The following is a 24,827-nucleotide window of genomic DNA, read 5'->3' as shown; positions in this document are numbered from 1 at the left end:
TAGTTGTCCAGGGACTACTTAGAAGCAAGAGGAAGGATACTCTGACCCCATCTGTGGGGTACAGGAACAAGAGCCACCAAATGCTATTCAAGGAAGAACACCAGCAAGTGAAGACTGGCCTGGCTTAAACTCTTGCAGCTCACCATTTTGCCTTGGACAACTAATCTCCATCCTCTGCGCTTTGCCTCCATCCTTCATTCATTGGGTGTTATCTTTTAGTTTGTAAGCCTGGTGGGAAATCCCATCTCTCTCCTTTTTAAACTTTATATATTGATGCGAGCTACTTCAGGAGGTAATAATTGTTTGAAAAGTGGACTAAACATACAGCAAATAACTAAAATCTATAGAACCTCCTGAAGCAGGGGCAATTTTCTTTTAATAATCCCATGCATATCTACTCAGATGTTTACAATGGGGCTTAGTCCCAGGCAAGTGGATATTGGATTGCAGCCCATACTTATTCATAGCAAGCCCCACTGAGTTTACTCCTAGGTAATAGGGTCACTCCTAGGTAAGTGGGTACAAGTCTGCAGCCTTCACTATACACAAATAAAGACTCTGTATTTCAGAGTTGCAAAAGCCTGTGCTGGACGTTATTAGCTTGTCTAAAAATAGAGGCATTTCTTTACAGAGAGTGCGGAGAGCCAACTTTCTCCTATAAAGTACAAACTTTGAGGCTTGTGGCAACCACTCACCTCATCTAACTGCTTTGTCCCTATGTATAACTACATATAAATTTAAATGCAGCGACAGACACTAAATGGCAGCAGCTGCCCAGAGCAGCAGAACACCTATTCAGTAAGAAAACAACTCTAAAACCACCTGCCTGCAAAAACAACCTAATTTAAACAGATGGTCTGGTAGGTGTCCAGAATTTTGAGATACAATCAGGTGTTTAAGTAAACGGAAGTGCTATTTGCATAGAGCAATATTTACAAAAAAGCTAAATGTGGAATGCAATCTATACTTGGGCGAGCAGTCTTTCCAAACAGAGGAACTTAGAAAATCTTGAGCTACCCTGCAGGTCCCAAGAAAACGAGCGATGAGCTGCTTTACTTTTTTATACATGCCTTGCAAGTTGCAGAAATCCAGAGTATCAGTCAAAGAAAACAAAAGCCGCTGCTGTTTTTCTTTTTTTAATGCAGCCTCCTAAAACTTGAGCCTCGCTTGTCCTTTCGGCTGTGCCCTTTAAAATATTGCGTCGCGCTTTAGGCAGGAAGCCGATCGTTGAAGCCCTACAGTATAGCGCGACGCAGCAGCATAGAGGGCACAAAGCGCGCCAATTACAAGCAAGGGAGCCTGGGATGCTTGGCGATAAGAGACTACACTTCCCAGGAGCCCCTGGGGCTGCGGAACGGGAAGTGACGTGACCGCGCCGCTACCTGGTCAAAAGGTTAGAGGAGGAAGTGGCAGGGAGCATGTGGCTTACCAGCTACTCGCTGTGAACCCCGCGCCTCCGCTAATCGCAGTGCACGTGGGCTAAGGACCGGAAACTTTGGAGCTATTATAGCATGGCAGCAGCAGGAGGCAGCGAGCAGAAAGAGCTGCTGGCTCTGATCCACCAGCACTTGGTCCAGTTTGGCTATGAGAGAGCAGCAAGGGAGCTGCTGGCACAGAGTGGGCAGGTAACTGCACGGGCTCCCACGTGGGTGGAGGGGGGGCTGGCGAGCCTTGCTCTTCCCCTGCCTCACTAGCAAGCCTTCCCAATAACTCTATAAAACTGCAACCCTATAAATTCTTGTCTTTCTGGTCTAACGAGGCAGCTGCCCTCACTCCCCCTCCTCGGTCATCCTGCAGTAGGGAAGAAGAAAATACTGTGTGCGAGGAGCCTGAAGGGAAATGAAACTGAAAGCTCTAGCTGTTATACAATGTTAGTCATCGTTGGAATAGATTTATTGAAAGCAAGGGACTTAGTAACACTCATGTCCAATCTCTGAGGCTGTTCATGGATTCAGCTTTATTCAGAAATACACATGCATGTGTGAATTTACCCTAAGCCTGTTAAATGCAAGGGTTCCAATTAGAGTTTTGGTTTGAGGTTTATACACCCAAAGCAAGCTTATGATAAAATTACTGTATGTGTTTTACATCTTCTACTTAATGGCTGTGTGCAACTGCTTAAATATTGAATAGATTAAAAATATAACCTATAGAGGAAGCAAGGGGTTAGTGTGGTGTTTGAGTATAGCCTCAGGAAATGAGGGTTTTAAATAACTTAATATTTACGTTCTCTTGTACTGCAGTAAGCCACTTGTGACCTATCCTAAATTTTATTTACAGTTGGGGTGGGTGAGGTCACAACCCAGAAACCACTGACTTTGTAAAGATTAATTATTTGTATTTGGTCTTGAGGATGTGTCTGCAGGTGCAGATGGTCTTCACCGCCTGATATTAAAATAATTTATAGCTTAAAATAGCAACACACGTGAACAGTCCGAATATTTTTACTATGGTCATTAGCAGGGTGTATGCGTGGAAAATATGGCCTAGTGCAGGGGTAGGCAACCTAAGGCCCGTGGGCCAGATGCGGCCCAATCATCCTCAATCCAGTCCAGGGACAGTCCAGGAATCAGCATGTTTTTACAGGAGTAGAATGTGTCCTGTTATTTAAAATGCATCTCTGGGTTATTTATGGGGCCTGCCTGGTGTTTTTACTTGAGTAGAATGTGTGCTTTTATTTAAAATGCATCTCTGGGTTACTTGAGGGGCATAGGAATCCGTTCATTTTCCCCAAAAAATATAGTCCAGCCCACCACATGGTCTGAGGGATGGTGGACTGGCCCACAGCTGAAAAAGGTTGCTGACCCCTGGCCTAGTGCAAGTACAAGATCATATAACACTCGCCTTGAAAGACCTACATTGACTCCCATACGTTTCCGAGCACAATTCAAAGTATTGGTGCTGACCTTTAAAGCCCGGAACAGCCTCGGCCCAGCATACCTGAAGGAGTGTCTCCACCCTCATCATTCAATCCGGCCTTCTGGAGGTTCCCTCACTGTGAGAAGTGAAGCTACAGGGAACCAGGCAGAGGGCCTTCTTGGTGGTGGCACCCGCCCACCCTGTGGAGCGCCCTGCCATCAGATGTCAAGGAAATAAACAACCATCTAATGTTTAGAAGACATTGAAGTTTAGGGAAGTTTTTAATGACAGATGTTTTCATGTATTTTTAATCTTTTGTTGGAAGCTGCCCAGAGTGGCTGGGGAAAGCCAGCCAGATGGGCAGGGTATAAATAAATTGAAGAAGAAGAAGAATATGCAGCCCTGAACTCTAATGCAGAATCATTTTCTCCTTGGAGGCTCTGTAGTCCTGATGTCCGGATCACCACAGAGTTCCCTCAATGCTGTAACCCCCTAAGTGGAGAATCTCCAATGTGGTTCTGCTGGCTGGGTTTTTTGTTTAGTATGAAACCTTTTCTTCCCGCCTGTGACAGGTATACAGAGCTTCGTGGTAGCACTGGCAAGACTTGATGCACATCAGCTTTGAACATTGCCATTTGAGGGGTAGTACTAAGCTGCAAGTTGTACGATGCACATCAGCTTTGAACATTGCCATTTGAGGGGTTAGGACTAAGCTGCAAGCTGTACACCGGCTCCCTCGGCCAATAACGCAGGATGAGCGCCGCAACCCCAGAGTCGGTCACGACTGGACCTAATGGTCAGGGGTCCCTTTACCTTTTTACTAAGCTATCAGACTGAAGCAAATAATTTATAGGCAGACAGGGTTGCAACTTGAAGGTATTTTGTGGCATAGAGGAGAATGATGCTACGTGTGTATAGGACTGGTGTAGCCAGACATGAAGCTGGGAGATCTGAGAGACAATGAAGACCCTAAACATGAAATTACACTGAAAACAATATCAGACGAAATCTTTATGGTTTCAGGGGTATCCATCAGGGGTTTCTCATCCAGACTGAAGTCATGTGGGCTTTTACCACCTAGAAATAACATTGTAGAGCAGTGACTGTTACTTTTAGGGGTGTTCAGATAAGCCATTCTCACGCATTGAGGAGCTGCGTTGAATGTGTCCCCACAAGTGCCTTTGTGTGAGAAGCATCTCTCTATATTTAAATGTACTGTATATTCCTGTGTATAAGACACGTACTTTTTAACCCAGGAAAATCTTCTCAAAAGTCGGGGGTCGTCTTATACGCCGGGTCGTATTTCTTATACAGCGAGTATATCCCAAACTATATTTTAACTGGAAAAGTTGGGGGTTGTCTTATACGCCGGAATATACGGTATGTGAGTTCCTCCCGCCTATCCTGGTACAGAGGAGGCCGGTGTGTGTACATTGAAATGCACATAGCACTCTTTCCCACATATCCAGCAGTGTTGCAAGCACCTTTGTTTCTGGATGTGGTTCTCCCCACTGCTTGTACCTCTCCATTTGGATTGCAGCCATGAGAGGCAAATAAAGCCTGGAGCCAAAATTGGCTGTACTGACAGTGGATTAAGTAGCATGCAAGAGGGAGAGTAAGAATGCAAAAAGCACATTACAGGAAACCTTCAGTGTTGTGTTAGTTGATGTCAGAGTTGGCAACCCCTGGCAGTTTTGTATGTGTATAGGATAATATATAGGATATATTTATCAGTGCTGGTAATAGTATGTTTCCAATTGTCGTAGTTGGCATTTATTAGGCACTTGGGTGTAGTTGCTGCCAACACTTCTCTTGAGGATTTTATGAGAGTACAGTGGTACCTTTGTAGTCGAACAGCTTGGTTCCCGAACAAATCGGCACGCAAACCTAGAAGTGAGTGTTCTGGTTTGCAAATATTTTTTGGAAGCTGAATGTCCGATGCGGCTTCCGATTGAGTGCAGGAAGCTCCTGCAGCCAATTGAAAGCTGTGCCTTAGTTTTCGAACGGTTCTAGGAGTCGAATGGACTCTCAGAACAGATAAGTTTGACTTTGTATGTACTGTATATAGACTTCTAAAAAAACAACCTTCAGATACCCTGTTTCTCCAAAAAATAAGACATAGCCATAAAATAAGCCGTAGGAGGATTTTTAAGCATTCAAGGAATATAAGCCATACCCCGAAAATAAGACATAATGATAGGCGCAGCAGCAATGCCGGCCACGGCAGGAGGAGGAGGACAAAATAAGACATCCCCTGAAAATAAGCCATAGTGTGTGGTTTGTTTTTTAAGGAAAAATAAATGTAAGACGGTGTCTTATTTTCGGAGAAACATTTTAATCTGGGGCCAGAAATACTATTTTCCATTATGTTGGGCTTATCTTCTTGCCTTTTGGGGGATATAAAACCAGTGGCATTTTTTGGGTAAATATTTCACAATGAGAAGACATTAGTTGTGTCTTGGGAGCATCTTTTGGCCAAATTGTTTTCTGTTATTTTGTGTTTCTTAATTCTGGGCCTGTAATGTACTTACTTTCTTCTTGTTGTTTTTTAAAAAATGTGGGGCCAAAGAGTGGGGATTCTGTTCTTGATATGGATAAAAGATAGAATAAACTTCTCTTTTTCTCGTACAGAAGACCTTCCTACCATCCCCAGTCCCTCTCAAAGATATCTTCACTCAGTGGAAAAAGTAAGTTTTTTTAAAAAAACAACACCCAAGCCTTTTATTGGATGAAGTTGTGTTTTTGACTGATACTGTGCCTGACAGACACACTTTTAAATTAGTATTTATTAGCAATACATTTTAATAATAGTAGTACTAGTATTTTCTGCATTTTAATTACTTTCCTTTTGGAAGGGTAACCTGCAGACCAACATAATCTACCCTGAATAAAAGGATAGATTAGATAAAATAGTCTCGTTGTGGAGTTGCACATGCCATCCATTTGGCGTTTGTAATAAGGGACTCCTCCTGGAGCAATCCTGGAGCAAATATATCTTTCCCAGGCAAGGAAGGGTCTTTATTGCCCCAGGACTCCTCCTTGTGCTCTACATAGACATGTCACTACATGCATAGAGGGCTTTCACATGTGAGGGCGATGGCATAGCTGGCCTAGCATTCGAAGAACCCCTGGGAAGGGGGCATCTGAACCCCAGTGCCCTCCCCTTTTGTACTCTGGAGACTTGCAGCTTCCTTTGTAGAAGGGTCAGAAAGCACTTCTGAAACAAGCCCTCAAAATTTAAAAAATCCCTTTCACCCAGCTCATGAAAAATGGAATATTATGTCCCTATTCTTTTTGCTCAAATTAAAACTTCGAAGCTCCTTCTGTTTCACTCCATCAATCCGGGACTACTTCATGGGCTCTGTGTATCCTTTATTATATCTAAATTGATAATACAAGGTTGTTTGGCCTGAGAATAAAAAAAGATTAGTGTTTTGTCTACGAATCACCATGCTCAAGTAACAGTACTGTACACATAACCTACATAATTTTGACTAATTGTGGGTCGCAACTTTGAATTGTTCAGTCTTTCATTTCATTTTTTACCTCCAGGTTTCCCCAAAAGTTGTTTTCTAAGTATTACGTAAATCTCGCTGCCTCTTTCTTTCTGTCCCATCCAGCTAAATGGTTAAACAAATGACACCTACATGATATAAAATGCAATGTAAGGCAGGGATCTGCTAGGAAATGCCAACTTTCCTATTGAGTGATGTCAGGTTTTGCCCCCTGTTTATTCTCTCTCTGTGGTTCCTTCCCCCCTTGGAACCACCAATACCATGGCAATCCTTCTGTGTGGGGCTCATTCTCCCCCTTCACTCCTTTTTTTGGGGGGGTGTGTGTGTCCTAAACTATGATCCATCCATCCATCCACTCTTCTGTGAGGGCGAGTGATCCATTAGCTGATCCCTTTTATCTTTAATTGTTTTTCTCTTGGATAATGTTTAGACTCAACTTTTTTTTCACTTGACAGGTAGGTGATCAGTGTGACGGGCTTGGAAAATTCCAGCTTCAAATTAGCCATGCAGATAGGATGAGGCTATTACTAGGTTTTAATTAAGCTCCTCATCCTAATTTCACGGTCTTGGGTATGACTAGTTCTATTACTGCCTCTAATAAGTTAATTTTAAAAGTTAACTTCAGGAGACAGTTTGCCTGAACTACAAACTTTTCTTCTTCTTCTTCAAGTCAAAGAAGTACCCGGTTTTGTTTTCTTTCCATAGCAAAGTAAATGTTTCATGAGGGACAGTGGTGGTTCTTGTCCTACAGAGGCAGGAGACTCAAAAAGCTGTTGAGTGGACCCTTTTCAGCTAACTATCCTTGTTTAACGCCTATTCAACATACTTTCAAAATCTGTCCAACAGAACTTCCTCACAAGGCCAGAAGCGAAAGGCGGAGGAAATCAAGCAAGGCAGCCCAGCAAAGATCAGAATTCCTGATCCCAACAGCAGCTCTGAGAGCTCGGAGGAGGAAGCAGCAAAACCCATAAAAAGTAAGAAGCACTTGTCTAATTCCATGTCCCCAAGCACTTTACTACCTGGCTATTTTGTGATGTATAATTTGCACCTTAGGTGCTGTTTGAAAAGAGCAAATGCATGTGAGGGATCATCTCATCTTTGCTCCTGGCAAAGGCAGTTTGTTTGCAAAGAGGTTTTGCTATGAGGAGTGCTGTGGAACCTTGAGATACTTCCTAGAATTCTGTCACATGGTGCGCTTAGACAGGGTGGAAACTTTCCTGCGACTTCAGTTTCCCCTCCCCTTGGAGACACTGAAATCCTTCAGACTTGTATCCGCTGACATCTCACCTGTGTTGCAGGCAATGCGGCTGTGAATAACAGTTCCCTAGCTAAAGCGGAGAGCAGCAGTGAGGACGAGGAGTCGTCTTCTGAAGAGGAAGAAGCTGCTTGCAAGGAGGTGAGAAGGCATTTGTTACTGTTAACTGCTAGTGCTTGTAAGTGGTGTGTGTGTTTGGTGTGTGCAAATAGGATATTTGTGGAAAATCAGACTTCAGGATTGCAAATAGAGCACTTGCTTTGTTTGTATATGTTCAAAATCTCTCATCACTTTGGAAAGTCCCTTTTTTTTAGAAAGACAACAGTGGAAGGTTTGAGCTGCCTCTGCTCACCTTCCAGAAAGGCAAAGCCCATATGCTGCACAGCTTTGAGGGTTTAAAAGCCTATCCCCAAAATGCTTAATTCAGGGATATAGGAAAAGTCATGAGAGCGCTTTAAGAGCCTGGAATAACTGAGATGTGTCTGCTTTGAAGGCTCACAAGCGGCTATTGTAAGATTTGGGAGAAAAAAAAACATACCTACCAAGAATACCTATGGCAAAAGGAACCATTCCCTGTTTGAAATGCATCCAAATCCACCTTGTTAGAGTGACCATAATAAGTTGCATTCTTTACATGGTAAATTCTAGACAAGCTTTGAATGTCTAGGCAATTGTCTAGACAGTTCTAGACAGGCATTGATCCACCTTCAGATCGAAATCAGTCTTGGGGATATTGAATAGGAGAAAGCCTATAACAATAAACACATGGCCCAAAAGGTAGGGCACAGCTCTCCTCTCCCTATTGAACATGCAGAGCTGCCAGTTAATGTTGTCTTATTGGAGCTGTTTGCAAACTTGGAGTCTCTGGAGAAGAGTTGTGATGGACTGCATAGGCTGTGTATTTTATACTGCTTGATTGTAGGAAAGCCTCAAAGCAGTGTAGAAGAATTAGTCATTGGTGGTATCCTATGTACAACTTGACAAGTGTAATGAGATTGCTTCTCTCTTAGGTGAAAGTCTCCGCAGCAGGAAACAAAACCAGCAACTTGCTGCAACTCGCTGCACAGAAGACGAACTCCTTCCCAGGCAAAGGGGTGGCTGTAGCTGCTGTCCAGGCAAAAGGGCAACAGAAGAAAGCAACTGCAAATAAGCCATCAACACCGGCTGTGACAAAGGCAGGACAGAATAAAATCCTCCCTGTTAAACCAGGATCTGCTTCACAGCCTCTTGCAGGGCAAAATGCATCACAGGCAGCTGCTGCAAGGAAGACAACGAACTCTGAAAGCAGTAGCAGCAGCAGTTCATCTGAAAGTGAGGAAGAAAAGACACCAGCAGCAGTAAAAACCCCAGTACCCAAGCCAGGTAAGAAGTTGGCTGGCTTGAGATGTGTGTTGCAAGGCACTGCACAAACATCATCCAAGCTCTCAGGCTCAAATCTTTCCTTTTGACTTGCAGTGAGGTTGGCCTGCATTGCCTTGCAAATCATGTTGTAGGCTTGATTGTTTCAGCTCTATTTGAGGGGATAAATATAAAAGAAAACTGTTCAAACGTTCATTACTCTCAGTGAGAGCAGGTATCCCTTGCAAAGAGAGAAAACACGTTAAAAGATCCAAAGGACACAAATGCAGTGTGTAGTAATATTGGATATTGCTCATCACTTCTATCAACTCCAGGAGCATAAACCTCCTCAATTATGAGCCACTTCTGCTGTGAATTTTTAACATCCCTCCATACTTGGTTCTTAAAACATAATTGGTTTTTACTGCAGAAGAATATCCTGCTGCTGTGTCATTTATTGGTATAATCTCAAGTACGTGGTTGGTATGTTCTGAACATGCCAACAGGAGGCTAAAGATTTCTAATGGCATGACTCATGTGAATAAAAACACAATTGGGCTTCTCTTTCCTTTCCAGAGCTGAGTAGTCAGCAGCCAGGGCATATATTTTCAAACAGCAAGATTTTTAGGTAATTTAAATGACCTGTTGCTATGTGGGTCGGGGACCACTTAAAAACAAGCTTTATGCAAGTATCTTAAAATCTGATGTTTGGAGATATGGATACTCTAATTTTAAAAAAATCACCCCAGAGCTTCCTACCTTTTTTGATCTTGGATCTCTAAAGCTGCATTTAATGTTCTCTCGCGTTTATCGGAGTCAACTTAAGTGCTTTTGTCCCCTCTTTGTTTTAGCTCTAAAGAAGGCAGAGAGCAGCAGTGGAGACTCCAGTGATGATTCAGATTCAGAAGAAGAAACAAATACTGCAACACTCCAGGTAGTTCCAACTACTGCAGGAGTGAGGAACAGCCATCTCACGGGCTGGATGCAGCTCACGGTGCTTTTGAATCCAGCCAGCTCTCTTGTCCTAGTTCCTTTCACCATACTTGGAGGGAAAAGGTCCCATTGGTGCAAAATGGGGTGGGAAAGAAGGGGAGTAGCAATGGGTAACCTAAAGAAAATGGATCCCCTGGCCATCACCAGCTGACCCTGCCAACTTTTGCCTTTGATCATGCTTACCACTGGCTCCAGCCCACCCCAGGTAATGTGTCCCCCAAGGGCAAGTGGCATTTGTCTTGGAAATGGCTTCCCACTCCTGATCTAAGAGCTCCTTTTAGGACAGAGAGAGTTGCATGTACCTTGGCTAGGAAGGCTCTGTGCACACACTTCACCCTATGGCTGAGGGAAGTGGGAGTCTCCATTGTGGGAAAGTGTTTTCTGTCCTTTCCTCCCAAAGACAAGTGAACACCAGAGAGCTACTTCCACATAGAACTGTTCCTCCCACTGCTTTGTTTGAGCGTCTCCTCATGTCCCAGTCTCGCTGCATGGGAAAAGCTTAAAACACGGGGGTGGAGCTTTCCAGCCTAATGACATTTAACTTTCATCGTGCCAGGAGATTTGGACATTTGGGTGCTTTCGTGCAAGCTGTTTCCCCCATGTGAATGTTAATGCAGTATATGCTGCCATGTGCCTGTGCTAATATTTAAATTGGCTCTCAGGAACATCGCTCTAAACCAGCCTTCCCCAGTTTGATGCCCTCCAGGTGTTTTTGGATTACATCTCCCATCAGCCCCAGCCTGTTTGACCATTGCCTAACTTCAGCAATTTATTCTGTGGAAGAGTTCTCCCCTGGTTTTGGGCTCCTCTGTCACACTAGGGAAAGCAGAGTTATTTGACTGCTGCTTTAAAATGGGAACTACTGCCAACTTCTGCTTTCTTCCCTGCCTTTTTCCTGTGTTTTTTGTCCTGTCTGCTTTCCCCCCTTTACTCTTCCTGTTTCTTCCCCACCTTTGATGCCTTTGCTTTCCCAGCCTCCAGCTGAGCCCACTTGCATCCTTCTCATGATGTCTTCTGCCACCTGAAAACTTTCAAGGGAATGCAGAGGCAGTGGCTACATGTCGCTTCTTCCATTTCTGTATTCCCTTCCCACCACACACTGCCCGCTCCAGGGCTTTAGCAGCACAAGAGGGTAGCACTGTGTGATGAGACCCTGTGATTATAACTCATTGGGATGACTTATTAGGTCATTGGATCAAGGAGAGAATAGGCTTGCCAATTGTTAGCGCCCATCCAAACATCCTTATCCTGCCTGTTTGGGCATTGTAACAGTTCCTCCTGTTCATTTGGTAGGATAGCAAGTATAAATATTTGAGGTGCAGCGCTGGTTGGTCACATTCATTATACACCATGTTAGTTCTCCCCGGTGTATTACTACCTGTCTTCCTTCTCTTGGTTGGTCCTGGGATCCTTTGTATACATTTGTTCACTATCAGCATTCTTTAATTCAAGGTGCCCATTTCAAAGTGGAGGAGTCTCTTCTCTCCCGAATGAGATGTTGAAAGTTGGCTGGCCTTGAATTCTGGGTCTTGCCTACCTAACCACGGTCCAATGCCAGATTCCAAAACTGCTTGGGAATCGAGGGCAACTTGCAGTTTAGGTGCTTGGAGGACTGTGACCATGTATTGCATTCTTATCATAGGCATGTTCCATGAGAACTTTCCAGCTCTCTCAGCTGCTGTGTGCCTATTTTTACTTTCCTGTTGTTGTAGGTAAAAGCAGCTGTGGAAAGCAGGCAGGTCAACACGACGCTGACAAAAAGTGTGCCAGCCACCACTGTAAAGGCATCTCCAGCAAAGAAAACGGCACAACCAACCAGAGCAGGATCTGGAAATGTGGCTAAAACCACGAAGCCAGCAGACAGCTCAGAGACAAGTGACTCCTCTGACACTGACATTGAGGAACCCTCCTTGGCAACACAGGTGAGACATCCTGGGGACACCTGCCCTTCCTTTCTCTCCCTAAGGCAGGGTACTTGTGACCTTCCAGGTACTACTGGGCTACAACTCCCAACATCCTAACCATGCTGACAGGGGCTGGTGGAAGTTTTAGTCCAACAACACCTGAAGGACCATAACTTTCCCATACCTGCTGTAAGCCAATAAGCACAAAATCCAAGAAGGGATGCCAGCTTTAAAATGGGCTACATTTGGCCATCACATTCCCAAGCCCCCAAACCATGGGTTAGGGGCTCAGCAGTATATTGACTAGATGTTTTCCCCAAAACATCAGTGACAGAATGCGTTGCTGTTCCTAAAATTAGCCAATTCAAAATGAAACACTCTGATTGTGTTGTTTGGTTTGATGGCACTTATAGCTGTGTTTATGTAAGTCCGTTCTTACTGTTGTGGACTCCTTCAGAGTATCTGGGAAAGTGACATAGCAGTGTTTTAAAGGAGTTAGTTTTATTATTTGTTCAAATTGCTGAAACTCCAACCACAAGATAAGTCGGCATGTGCCTCCTATGACTCCAAAAGAAGTTGCCCAGCCTTGAAAGTTGCTTCCCAAAAACCTATTTGCTGATCTTTTTTTTATGTTGGGATTTATTTATTTTATTAATTTTTCTTTCCCGTTGTAGGTAAAACCAGCTGTGGAAAGCAGGCAGGTCAACACGACGTTGACAAAAAGTGTGCCAGCCACCCCTGTAAAGGCATCTCCAGCAAAGAAAACGGCACAGCAAACCAGAGCAGGATCTGGAAATGTGGCTAAAACCACAAAGCCAGCAGACAGCTCAGAGACAAGTGACTCCTCTGACACAGACATCGGGGAACCCTCCTTGGCAACACAGGTGAGACATCCTGGGAATACCTGCCCTTCCTTTCTTTCCCTAAGGCAGGGTACTTGCCCAGCCTTGAAAGTTGCTTCCCAAAAACCTATTTGCTGATCTGTTTTTTTATGTTGGGATTTATTTATTTTTAAAGCCTGACATAAGAACCACTTTAGTTCATGATTTGGCTTTTATCTGTTCTATTCTATTCTTCTAATCTTAAAAATAGGCAAAGTCACCTGGAAAAACCCCTCAGACCTTCTCATCCCCAGTGAAAAGTGCAGCAGCACCCAGTCTCCTGTCAACCAAGACAGTCACTATTCCAGCTCTGTTGAAGCAAACACCGAAGACTTCTGCAGTGAAACAGCCACCTCCTGCCAAAGCTGCTGGCGGGGTGAAGAAAGCAGAGAGCTCAGAGAGCAGCGAGTCATCATCGGAGAGTGAGGATGAGGCTCCCTCAGTTCCAGTAACCCAGAAGGTTAGAAATGCACTGCTTCTACTTGAAATAATGGGATTGACTCTGCCCCCCCACCTTTCCTTACATAACCTAACACATTCAGAATTATGTGTACAGTATTTCTTGGGCATGAAATCTCTACTGTACAGGTTGCTTTCCTCAATCCCTTGTCCTTGATCACCCTTTTTAAGAATCTCTCGGGCTGTCTCCAATTCAGTTGGTTCCTCAGTATGTTGCCAATCTAGCTAAAGCGTAATAAGCTTGCTTTTCCGATGCTTGCATTTTAACAACAGGGAATGGTCATGGCTGATGAAGCAAAAATGTTTTCCTTCACAACATAACGTTATTATACAAACACTATTGGAACTGCTTTCCGAATGTTGGACGCGTGTTACTGCTCCTCACTACGAAGCTTAAAATAAGTTTATAGCCTTTGTTGTTGGTGTCACCTCGACGCTCAGAAATGCAGTTGGTAAATCTCTGCTGTTCACAATGCCCTTATTGCCGTTTGGCCTCTTGCCTCAGTTCCCTGGCCTGTCTTGGGGTATGTCTGTCCTCCGCAGCAGTTTTAAGGTTGCTGCTTTGAGTATTTAGCAGTATTTGGTTGAGTTGAGTTTCCTAAAAACTGCTGATCTGTGAGACACTTCCTGGAATTTTCAATCTTACAAACCTCCGGAATGTCAAAGGGAACACAACTCTCAGACTCCTATCTTGAATTATTGCACCCTACCTGTTTTGTCTTTTTGTTGCTTTGTAGTCTTTGTTTTATTTTCTACCTTGCAAATAATATGTGTGACCACAGGCATCTGGTTGGTGACTGAGAACGGGAGGCTGGACTAGACGGGTTACTGGCTTGATCCAGCAGGCTTTTATCTTCTTGTGAGTCCATCTAGCTCAGTCGTGTCTACACCGGTTGGCAGTATCCTGGATTTCAGATAGAGCCTTCCCAGCCCTACCAGGAGATGCCAAGGATTTTACCTGCGACCTTCTGCATGTAAAGTGGAGCCATAAACTTTAGTGATTATTAATGGAAGCAAGAAAAAGCAGAGATATCACTTTGCCGACAAAGGTCCGTATAGTTAAAGCTATGGTTTTCCCAGTAGTGATGTATGGAAGTGAGAGCTGGACCATAAAGAAGGCTGATCGCCGAAGAATTGATGCTTTTGAATTATGGTGCTGGAGGAGACTCTTGAGAGTCCCATGGACTGCAAGAAGATCAAACCTATCCATTCTGAAGGAAATCAGCCCTGAGTGCTCACTGGAAGGACAGATCCTGAAGCTGAGGCTCCAATACTTTGGCTACCTCATGAGAAGAGAAGACCCCCTGGAAAAGACCCTGATGCTGGGAAAGATTAAGGACACTAGGAGAAGGGGACGACAGAGGATGAGATGGTTGGACAGTGTCTCGAAGCTACAAACATGAGTTTGATCAAACTGCGGGAGGCAGTGCAAGACAGGAGTGCCTGGCGTGCTATGGTCCGTGGTGTCACGAAGAGTTGGACACAACTAAACAACAACAACAATGGAAGCAAGCAGTGGTTATTAATGGAACCCTTTCCCAGAACAAAACCAGATATGTTTTGTCATGGCAAACTGCTGTGCGCTTTGCAGGCTCTGGTTCCCATATTGTTAGTTCTAGGGTCCCATGCTCATTCTGGCTCTGTCAAAGATGTGCTTTCTTCTTCCTAACTCCCCCTTCTTTTTGATTTGAGTAATTCTGGTCACAACATGATCAGAATGAGCCAGCTGGACAAGGTGTGTTCCACAGATTTCCTTGCCAGCTTATTGCATTCATTCCCAGGACACAACTGGGTGAGACCTTAAGAAAGGCTTCCAGCTGTTATAAGCGCCCGCCAGTCTTGACATCAGCCTCTCTTAATAGATGAAAGCTGCTCAGACATCCTCTCCCTCTTTTTGCCCAGAGCCTTGTTCTACTCCCCAGTGCTCTTAAAAATGCAGAAGACCAGATGCTGGGGTGGTGGTTCTTTTTGAAATGGCTGCTTTGATTTTGCTTCCTTTGGGGGCCTTTGAACTTCAGTGTAATTCAGCCCAACTATAATGTGCATTGCTTGCTGTGTGGCTTTCTTCTTAGGCAATTGAATGGCAAAACTGAATTTGGTGGAGGGGACAAACTTGCTTCTTGCTTTCTGCCCATACCCCCTTTCATGTTCTCATGAGCTCTTTCATGTTGTTCTTGGCATCTGTCTGTCTCGAGAGACAATGTACGTCTCCCCATATCCTTAGGTCTTGTATGCTATGTGTGTAGGCCATCCTTTATAGCACTTAACAAATCAATGGGGTTTTGAATTGGTTGATATTTTTGTCTCGTGTCATTTGGAGAAAGCAACTGAGTTAATTGGAGAGATGAAACTTAAAACATTATGAAAGATCTGCATTCGAATTCTAAGGAAAGGATCCTGGTGCTTTTTCAGTTCAGTTTAGTCCTTTCCATCTGCTTTGGAACATACTTCAATTTGCCAAAGCACTATCCTCTTCTGAAACAATTTTTAATTAAAGGACAATTCAGTTAGCCCTTCTTTTTTCCTCGAGGTATTCCATTATATCTTTGATCCTAAAAATGCAACTGATAGCTTGTAATACAAATTTTTATAATAGATAATGTCCTTTTAAATATTTTTGCCTGTAGTGCTTGCTGTTCAAGCAGTTGAATGCCCTGGTGTTTTGTTTGATAGGCACTCCTTCCTCCTGGGATTGCAGCAACTTTAGCAAGCTTTGCAATGCCATGCTTTGTGGGGGGTTGTTTCTCACAAGCACCTAGCTGGTGGCTGTGGGGAAGAGGATTAGAGAGACCTTTGATCTGATCCAGTGGGCTGCCTCTCGTGTTCTTATGAAGGGGTGTTAGAAAGTGGCTTACATGCAAAGTTGCTTAGTTAGGGCAGGGTGAGAGTAAAGGTAAGGAGGAAGAGCCCAGAAAGATAGGAATATACTTTAATCCACAGTAGTAGTAGTAATAATTATATATACCGGTGTGTGTGTGTGTATGTGTGTGTGTGTGTGTGTGTGTGTACACACACACACACACACACCCTGCCCATCTGGCTGGGCCTCCCCAGCCACTCTGGGCAGCTTCCAACAGAATTAAAAGCACAATAAAACATCAGACATTAAAAACTTCCCTAAACAGGGCTGCCTTCAGATGTCTTATAAAAGTCAGATAGGTTTTTTTAATTCCCTTGACATCTGTTGGGAGGGCGTTCCACAGGGCGGGCACCACCATCGAGAAGGCCCTCTGCCTGGTTCCCTGTAACCTCACTTCTTGCAGTGAGGGAACCGCCAGAAGGCCCTTGGCACTGGACCTCAGTGTCCGGGCAGAACGATGGGGGTGGAGACGCTCCTTCAGGTATACTGGGCTGAGGCCATTTAGGGCTTTAAAATTCAACACCAACACTTTGAATTGTGCTCGGAAATGTACTGGGAGCCAACGTAGGTCTTTCAGGACCAGTGTTATGTGGTCTCGGCTGCCACTCCCAGTCCCCAATCTAGCTGCTGCATTCTGGATTAGTTGCAGTTTTCAGGTCACCTTCAAAGGTAGCCCCACATAGAGCACATTGCAGTAGTCCAAGTGGGAGATAACTAGAGTACGCACCACTCTGGCGAGACAGTCTGCGAGCAGGTAGGGTCTCAGCCTGCATAACAGATGGAGCTGGTAAACAGCTGCCCTGGGCACAGAATTGACCTGCGCCTTCACAGACAGCTGGGAGTCCAAAATGACTCCCAGGCTGCGCACCTGGTCCTTCAGGGGCACAGTTACCCCAGTCAGTTCAATGTAACCAAGTGATTTGGTGCAGGTGGGGGATGTCCTGTACAATGGTAAACCATGTATCTGCTCTGCCTGAAACAGCCAAGATAAAGGGCATTTCAAAGCACTAGCGGCAGACAGTTGCACAGGTTTTCTGCAGAATCACGAACCACCCGCTCCACCTGCTTCTTCAGCCAGCCAAAGCATGGCCAGAGAAGGCCCTACTTTGTTTCTTCAGCTCGATGAGCTCCAGGAGAGCGAAGGCATTTCGGAAATACGTCCTGTGCGAATTGAACTAATTTGCTCCGAGAAGAATTCTGGTGCCTAGAGTGATCTAACGTAGCGTGCTGTATTTTACTTGCATTTCGTAAACAAAGCTGAAAACTTTGAAACTCGCCTAAAATTGTTCTTTCAATTGGCATCTATTCATTGTTACTAACACATTTATGAAACAGAAAATTTTCCGCCCCACGTCACTTGGCTGCTGGGAGTTGTAGCGCTAAACATCTGAACAGCACGATGTTCAGGAAGGTTGCTTTAAAGTATGAAATTTCATCGCTTTAGGATGCCACAGCAGTAGGAGTGTCCCAGGGGATTCGACAGAGAATACACACTGTAATTGGGGAAGACAAACCTAAATTCCTTCACTTCAAGTCCTAAACTCTCATGTCTGAACTCTGGTTCAGGTCATGCAAAATAGCCATGTCAATATCAGTTGCACTTAAAAACTGTAATTTATCAGTCTTTCCCATCCAGGAATATCCCTTTTTTATCCTGTTTTGGGAGACAGATTGGGGGGAAATCATAAGAAACCAATGAAACTCAAATAAACACTTTGAACCATGAAAAGAAATCCTTTACTGATGGCGGGTTTTTTTGTGTGGGTTTTGTTTTTTCCCTGTGGTGCAGAAATTGCAAACTCCTCAGCCTCCCGCTGGAGCCAGACAAAATCAGATTGATAAACCAGGCACCCCGGCGAAAGCCGCGTCGAGGGCTTTGAAGGGGAAGGAGACGGAGAGTGAGAGCAGCAGCAGCTCATCTGACAGTCAGGATGAAATGATTCCTCCATCACAACATAACCTGCCACCTCCTTTCGGTAAGAAGCCCCTGGTTTTCATTGGTGCTTGGGGGCCTCTTGTTTTCAGCTTCTCTGTAAAATATCTTTGCCTGAGCATTGGGAGCTCCAGAGCAACAAACAGCTTCCCTAAGGGTAAAAGCGCGCACACACACACTCACAAAATGTGTTCTGAAGTGCCAAAACACAGGAACAGATGCCAATTATTCTGAAGCTGATGTGAGGAACTTGTCAGTGTTCCAATTCTGTATTCGTTTTGTTTCAGAACATACTTCCAAATTGGCTGAAGGGACTGTATGTTTTGAGGAGGAGGAGTGAGGGGGGGTGCTCATTGTTTCTGGTTCCTCATAGCGTTTGCCAAGCAGATCCATTTCTGAGGGATGAGCTCCCCTTGGAGGCTGAAGAAAACAGCCAGTAAAAATGGCTTCATGCTTCTTTGCCTATTTATAAAGGAATGTTGTTAGCTGCTATGAAACCCTCTCTGGAATATTCTTTCTATCACTTTATTACTGCAGACCAATGGTTTTCAGCCAGTGTGCCATGGCACCCTGGGGTGCCTTGAATGATGGTCAGAGGTGCCATGGGCAATACTGGGTGTTTCCCAGGCCCTTCTTGGGCAGTGTGAGGAGTGAAGAGGGTTATCATCCATCCATCCTTGTGGTACAGCATAACCCTACACTGGATATTATGTTCAGAGACTGTTTTTCAGCAAATGGTATGCCCCAAATTGCCTAGCAGGTTTCACTGTTTCATAACACGAGCAGTAAAAAATATTCCTGGAATCTTACAGCGATGAAGGGGAGAAGCCCTGAGGGACTAGATGTTCTCCAAAATTTTGACATTGCAGTAGAAGCTGTCTCTTTCCATGAAATAATAGAACCCAATGTAAGATGTTGTGTTGCAACGTAAACCCAAGAATTCAAGGATGCTTAGCACCAGAAAGACTACGAAAGCATGTATACCCTCTCTTTCCAAGGTCTTTTTAAAAGCTTATTTGTTGCAAAACCTTAAAAATGAGAGATCCAGCATGTTGCACCCAGCGGACATTCAGAGTGGGAGATTTGGCACAGGGCAGCTCAAGTTCCGGTCTTCCCTCAGCCATTAAATAGCTTTGGGCAAATTATTGGCCTAAGTTTACATTTCAGCGTTGCTGAAGTTTCATGGAGGTAGGTTAGGACACCAATGTAGTGACAGTACAGTGGAACCTCGGTTTTCGAAGGTTATCCATTCCGGAAGACTGACTTCTGAAACGTTTGAAAACCGAGGATCAATGGGCAGTCAGCAAAATCCATTGAAAAAATGGGGAAACACGCAGCGGAAGCCGTTCGACTTCCGAGTCACGTTCAAGAACAGAAGCGATTACTTCTGGATTTTTGGCGTTCAGGTTCCGAAACGTTCGGCTTCCGAGACGCTCGAAAACCGAGGTCCCACTGTAGCATGCTTGAATAGTGCATATTTTTTAAACGTGTGCTTCACTGACTCTACTGCTTGGTGCCTTAAAACCACCACCTCTCATCTTTCAAAGCATGGGTTGCATCCGTTGCTAGGCCTACACAGAGTAGACCCATTGAAACGACTAATTTAGATCCATCAATGCCAGTGTTTACTCTGAAACATAATTTCTATGTTTATTCTGAGTAAACCATGGCTGAATATGACCCTGTGTGAGTTATTAGGATTTCTGGCGCGGCTCTTAGTCTTTTCCCTGCTACCCTTTGGCACCAGCGCACAGGAGACAGGAAGCCGCCTTATCCAAAGCCAAGCTGTTCATCCACCTTGCCCAGCATATTCTACTCTGACTGGTAGCAGCTCTCCAGAATTTCCAGCAAAGTATTTTCCCCCATCACCTGCAGCAAAGGATAGAACCCTGGACATTCTGTATGCCAAGCAAGTGCTCTCCCACTGAACTATGACCCCTTTCCTTGAGTTAACATGGATTTACAACGCCTTTCTTTTTGCCACCATGATCATGGAAAAGAAGAGTGGGTGAGGTTTCAATGGAGATCTTGGGAAACTTCCCCCACCCCACCCCCACAACTTTATCATGTTTGGTCTATCTGAACTAACTGTACAAAGATGAGGCATTACTGTACTGCAAGGCTTGGGTATTTTGTTTTCCCCCCAGGGAGCTTAGACCAGCTAAAGGTTAAAGGAATTGTCCTGCAATGAGTTCTTTTTTTTAATTGCAGTGCAACGGATTTGCTTTTTTTAAAGGCTTGCATCTAAAAAGCTTTCTCCCCTGCTTGTAGGTTTGACAGGCTTTGTAGTTTGGGGAGGGGGAATACCAGGCAGCAGTTTGTCTCTTACCAGCAGGTAGCTGCTAGTAAGATCTAGACTTCACTGCTGCAGGCTGGATCCCAACAGACTTCCTGGCATATTTGTCCAGAAGCTGGAGGGGAAGACATTTCTCGGTTCGGGGTCCAGCTTTTCTAGTGGGAGCATGAACTGTGATGATCTCCAATTCCTTCCTGTTTTTCTTCAGCCAGTACTAGGAAATCGCCAGCAAGCAAGCATTTTCCAAGAGAGCAGTGGCTGTTCCTGAAGTCTGTGTTTCACTTCCTCTCTGTTCCTTTTTTCATTTAAGAAGAAATGGCTGCAGCCACAGGTCCAGAGTGCTTGAGCTCCTATCTACAGATGAAGCTATCTTATCACAAGAAGCTGCCCTAATACCAAGTCAGGCTATTGGCTTATCTAGCTCAGTATTGCCCACAACAGATGGGGAACCCGTGGCCCTCCAGATGTCATTGAACTCCAATTTCCGCCTCAACCAGCATTGCCAATGGTCAAGGATGATGGGATGTGTAGTGCAACAATATCTGGAGGGTCTAATGTTCCTGGACTGCAGTGGTCAGCAGTGGCTCTTTAGGGTTTCAGGCAGAAATTGTTCCCAGCCCTACCTAGAGACACCAGGGATTGAACCTTCTGCATGCAAAGCATATGCTCCGGCACTGAGCTGCAGCCCCCTTAAGTTTTAACCTGTTGAGCTCTTGCCTCGCCTCCTTATTTCCTTTTAGCAACCAAGGCAAACGCTGCACCTCAGGTGGTGTCTGCTGCAAAGTCCCTGCCCCCACCAGGAGGACCACTTCAGAAGACCCAGGAGAGTGAAGACAGTAGCCAGGATTCTAGCGATGAGTCTGACGCTGAAGAAGACAAAGTGTTCACCCAGGTAACTGAGAAAGCAAGAGGGGCAGAAACTCCCACCTGTATAACTCCGACTGTGCTTCGCATCCTGGTCCTAAGTTCATGGTTGCTTGCTTTGCAAAGCTTGAGGTGTGCGCTTGCGTCTGGTGTGTTCAGAACCACTTTTTTTAGTATATAAAAAGAAAGCCCCCCAAATTTGCTGATTGGCTGTTTAGCATGGAAGAAGGATGAGGATCTGGAATTGGCCTCCTGCTTCTGAAAATCTGATGAGTAGGACGTTGGCTTCTCCAAAAGATCTGGCTTTGAGATTGTGAAGGGGTTGCTGTGTGTGCAGGACCCCTTTTGCTCACAGTTCAGGTAACAGACTGTGTGCACTCACAGCCCCTAGCTATAAATTGGGCATTTGTGTTTACTCAATGGCTGTGCCATTCGGCTCAGGCTGTAGGACACAGAGTGAGTATGAAGTGGTTGTGGTCGGCTAGGAACACTCCTCTGGCCTTGAGGTTGCATGGAGCTCTACCTAGTGCTTGCAGATAGTTGATTTGCTTTTTTTTAGTAGTCTCATTGCCCCCCCCCCCAAAAAAAATCTCCCTTCCACATTTTGGATCCCAGATCTGCTTCTGAAAACAGTTCTAGGGCTTTCCACACTTGAAAGCCACTGTTCCTTGGAAGTCTCAAAAAAGAAGAAACGAGCAGGTGCCTAGGTAGAACCAGTGCAGGAGTTGCCAAGACTGTTCCTAGTGATGAATAAATAAGTAGTTATTATTTTTCACAGCTGACAGATTTGGGTTTTTTAAAATTGTTTTCGTTAAAGCAAGTATAACTTACACATCACAGCTGAAGCACATTATACAATATATGCATGCTGGATGCATAAAATATATTTTATATTATTGTGCCAGGTGTAGCATATTATGAAAAACACATGAAAACCCCGCAAAAACTCCATCCAGTGGTGCAGGTCGGGAGAGGCTGGTAACTAACAATCTGAATAGTATTATGTCTGAAAATCAAAAATCTAAGGCAGGCTTGCGGCTTACATACAGGGTTGCAAAAAACAAAACAAAACACCATTCTGTTTCAAAATGTGTCTTCAATGTTCTAAGTGTTACTGAAATGTACCCAAGGTAAAGGTAAAGGACCCTTGACAGTTAAGTCCAGTCACGAACGACTCTGGGGTCGCGGCGCTCATCTCACTTTACTGACAGAGGGCTTTGGGTCAGTTTTGTTAGGAAAATGACTTATTATTATCAATAATAATAATTGTTACTTTCAGTGGGTCTATACCAGGGGTCCCCAGACTATGGTCTGGGGGTCGGATACAGCCCTCGAGGCTCATTTATCTGGCCCCCAGTGACGCCTGCTGACGCTGCCTGCTCTTATCGCCGTGGCTGGGCGCAGCAGCCCACTTCCGGGTTGCCGGAGGACCGGAAATAGCTTACGCACATGCGCAAGTGTCATTTCCGAGGGCTCCAGCGACCCGGAGGTGCGCCGGAAATAGTGTGTGTGCAGGCGCATGGGTGTGCGCTCCCCCGCCCTCTGGCCCACTGCGGGATCTGTGCTTCGGGGACTAGCCCAAAGCGTGGTAAGTTTGGGGACGCCTGATCTACACTGAGTATAACAGCCCATTATACTTTATGAGGACTATTGCTATCTTGCTTCTTGGGGGAAGCAATTGCGGTTTTCTTAATGGAGGCAGCGTTTAAACTTTTTTTTTAACCCTTAAAATGTGGGGTGAATGGCAACATAAGTGCAAGTGGAAAGATGGAGCAGAAGTTTAACAACAACAAAAACAAACAAACAAATAAATGTGCATATTTTGTTATATGTTGTATTTGTTGTTTGGTAACCTAGACCTTCACAGAAAGAAATTCCCTTGAGTTTCTATGCATATAGAGCTTCTGCTCTTGTCAACAATCTAATTATGTAATAATCCTCCCTTTTGCTAGAAACCAGCTCAGGAGACTCAGAAACCCACACCCGCTCCTGCTGCAAAGATGGCAGGTGCCACATCAGGCAAAGCAGGCAATGCTCAGCCAGCAGGAAAAGTTTGGACAGCAAGCCCACTGAAGTCTGCAGCTGCCTCTCTCCAGAAGGCCGCAGAGAGCTCAGAGACCGACAGCTCTCATTCTTCAGAGCATGAGGTGGCGGCTGCAAAGCCTGTGAAACAGGTAAAAAGAGAATCAGTTATGCTGCACAGAATCAAAGAGTGCAGCTGTACTAGTGGCTCAGACTTCAGGTGTGAAGCTGCCTGGTCACCAGCGCTAATGACACCTTTCTCTTCTCAATAGCTTCTTGAGGCAGTGGAGACCCTTCAGTCACAAGGGTCCGTGGTGACTGTCTTCATCCATAGGCACTTTTGGTAGAGCTGCTTTACTTCTCTCTGGCATGGATTTCCCTTGCCTTCCTCCCATCACCTCTGATCTTTCTTAAGTGATAGCACTTTGTTGCCAATTATGTAAATTCTTTTCTTTTGTTTATTGCAACATTTATATCCCATCCTTCTAGTATAAACATGCCACTTGGGTGGCCCAAAATCTATAAAAATTACAAATCCATAAAAAAACAGTATGAAAATTACGAAAGAAGCAGGGATCAGCCGTTTTATCTCCTGATACCAGTGTTGGGAGTTATTAATATATTAACGTGCTTTTTTAAAACAAAAAAATAAAGATCAACTACTTGAGCTTTATTGTTGCTGGCCTAAGAAATACCTGGTGACGGGGAACGGAGTTGCCCTAAAGATTTGCATTGTTCGTGCGTGATAGGTGGCAATAGAAACAAGAATGTTTGAACCTGCTTTCCTTAGGCATAAGAATAGTCTGTTAATTCCAAAAGTGGCTGGTTGTGAAGTTTGCACCCTCTTCTTTTAACTTCTAATAGACATTTCTGATTTTGTATCTTCCTGCAGCCCCCCATTCACCCCTTTTTTCTGCCGAAAGGAGTAAAAACAGCTGCTCCTCCAGGGAAGCATGCACAGGCCAGCTCTAGTACACCGAACTCTGTTTCCACCATGGGCCAAGGCCCTGCTGCAGTAACAACGGGGAAGGTGGAGCAGAGCTCCTCCAAGAAGCCTAAACTAAGCCAGGCTCCACTTGATAAACCCGATGGGATCCTTAAGCACGAGAGTTCTGGAAGCAGCAGTTCCTCAGATGGCGAGGAGGAGGCATTGACAACCACCAAGCAGATCTCACAGCCTGGTAAGAGATAGGGGAAATTCCAGTCACCTTTGAATGTGGCAAGCAAAGTGAGGAGATGCAACAAGATAGCAGTGCCCCCATGAGCGGAGAAGCAGAGAAGGATCCTAGCCTATTCATGGCATGTTTACAGAGGGTGTTTAGCCATCTGAAAGCCACAGCCTCTCACCTGGAATCTTGGATGTTGAGGGGATAGGCTTTCTTGTTCATCCCTGAGCCAGGGAAATAGGTGATGAGGCTGAGCCATGACTCCAGTTAATCCTCCCCACTCTCAGTGGCTATTTCGCATTAGAAATTTGATAGCGCAATTGGCCAAGTCTCAATGGGAGAAAATCCTTGGTTATATCTTCATTTTGTCTTATTACAAGGGCACTAGAGAAGAACTTTATGGTTTTCCTGCTCACAATTTTTTCTTGATCTCACAAGGAGATTTTCTTGTTTTTGTTTTTTTAATTTAAAAAATTGCCCTC

At 44.7% G+C, this 24,827-nt stretch overlaps 1 protein-coding gene across 2 annotated transcripts in view; it reads left to right on the top strand.

Moving 5' to 3' along the window:
- The first annotated feature begins 1,398 nt into the window (after positions 1–1,398).
- TCOF1 (treacle ribosome biogenesis factor 1) overlaps positions 1,399–24,827 on the top strand; it is a 41,223-nt gene continuing 17,794 nt past the window's right edge. The window contains exons 1-13 of one of the 2 annotated variants that reach the window (XM_035105664.2): positions 1,399–1,625; positions 5,491–5,546; positions 7,221–7,348; positions 7,673–7,770; positions 8,640–8,991; positions 9,819–9,901; positions 11,673–11,882; positions 12,539–12,748; positions 12,957–13,205; positions 17,854–18,040; positions 21,034–21,185; positions 23,110–23,331; positions 24,072–24,360. In XM_035105664.2, coding sequence (XP_034961555.2) covers positions 1,512–1,625; positions 5,491–5,546; positions 7,221–7,348; positions 7,673–7,770; positions 8,640–8,991; positions 9,819–9,901; positions 11,673–11,882; positions 12,539–12,748; positions 12,957–13,205; positions 17,854–18,040; positions 21,034–21,185; positions 23,110–23,331; positions 24,072–24,360 — 2,350 coding nt within the window. In that variant the 5' untranslated portion in view covers positions 1,399–1,511. The remainder of the gene's footprint in view (positions 1,626–5,490; positions 5,547–7,220; positions 7,349–7,672; positions 7,771–8,639; positions 8,992–9,818; positions 9,902–11,672; positions 11,883–12,538; positions 12,749–12,956; positions 13,206–17,853; positions 18,041–21,033; positions 21,186–23,109; positions 23,332–24,071; positions 24,361–24,827) is intronic. The other variant, XM_035105665.2, reaches the window with a different exon arrangement.

This window comes from Zootoca vivipara, chromosome 2 (genome assembly GCF_963506605.1).
Source record: "Zootoca vivipara chromosome 2, rZooViv1.1, whole genome shotgun sequence".
Lineage (NCBI taxonomy): Eukaryota > Metazoa > Chordata > Lepidosauria > Squamata > Lacertidae > Zootoca > Zootoca vivipara.
This window is presented reverse-complemented; position numbering and strand designations above follow the sequence as displayed.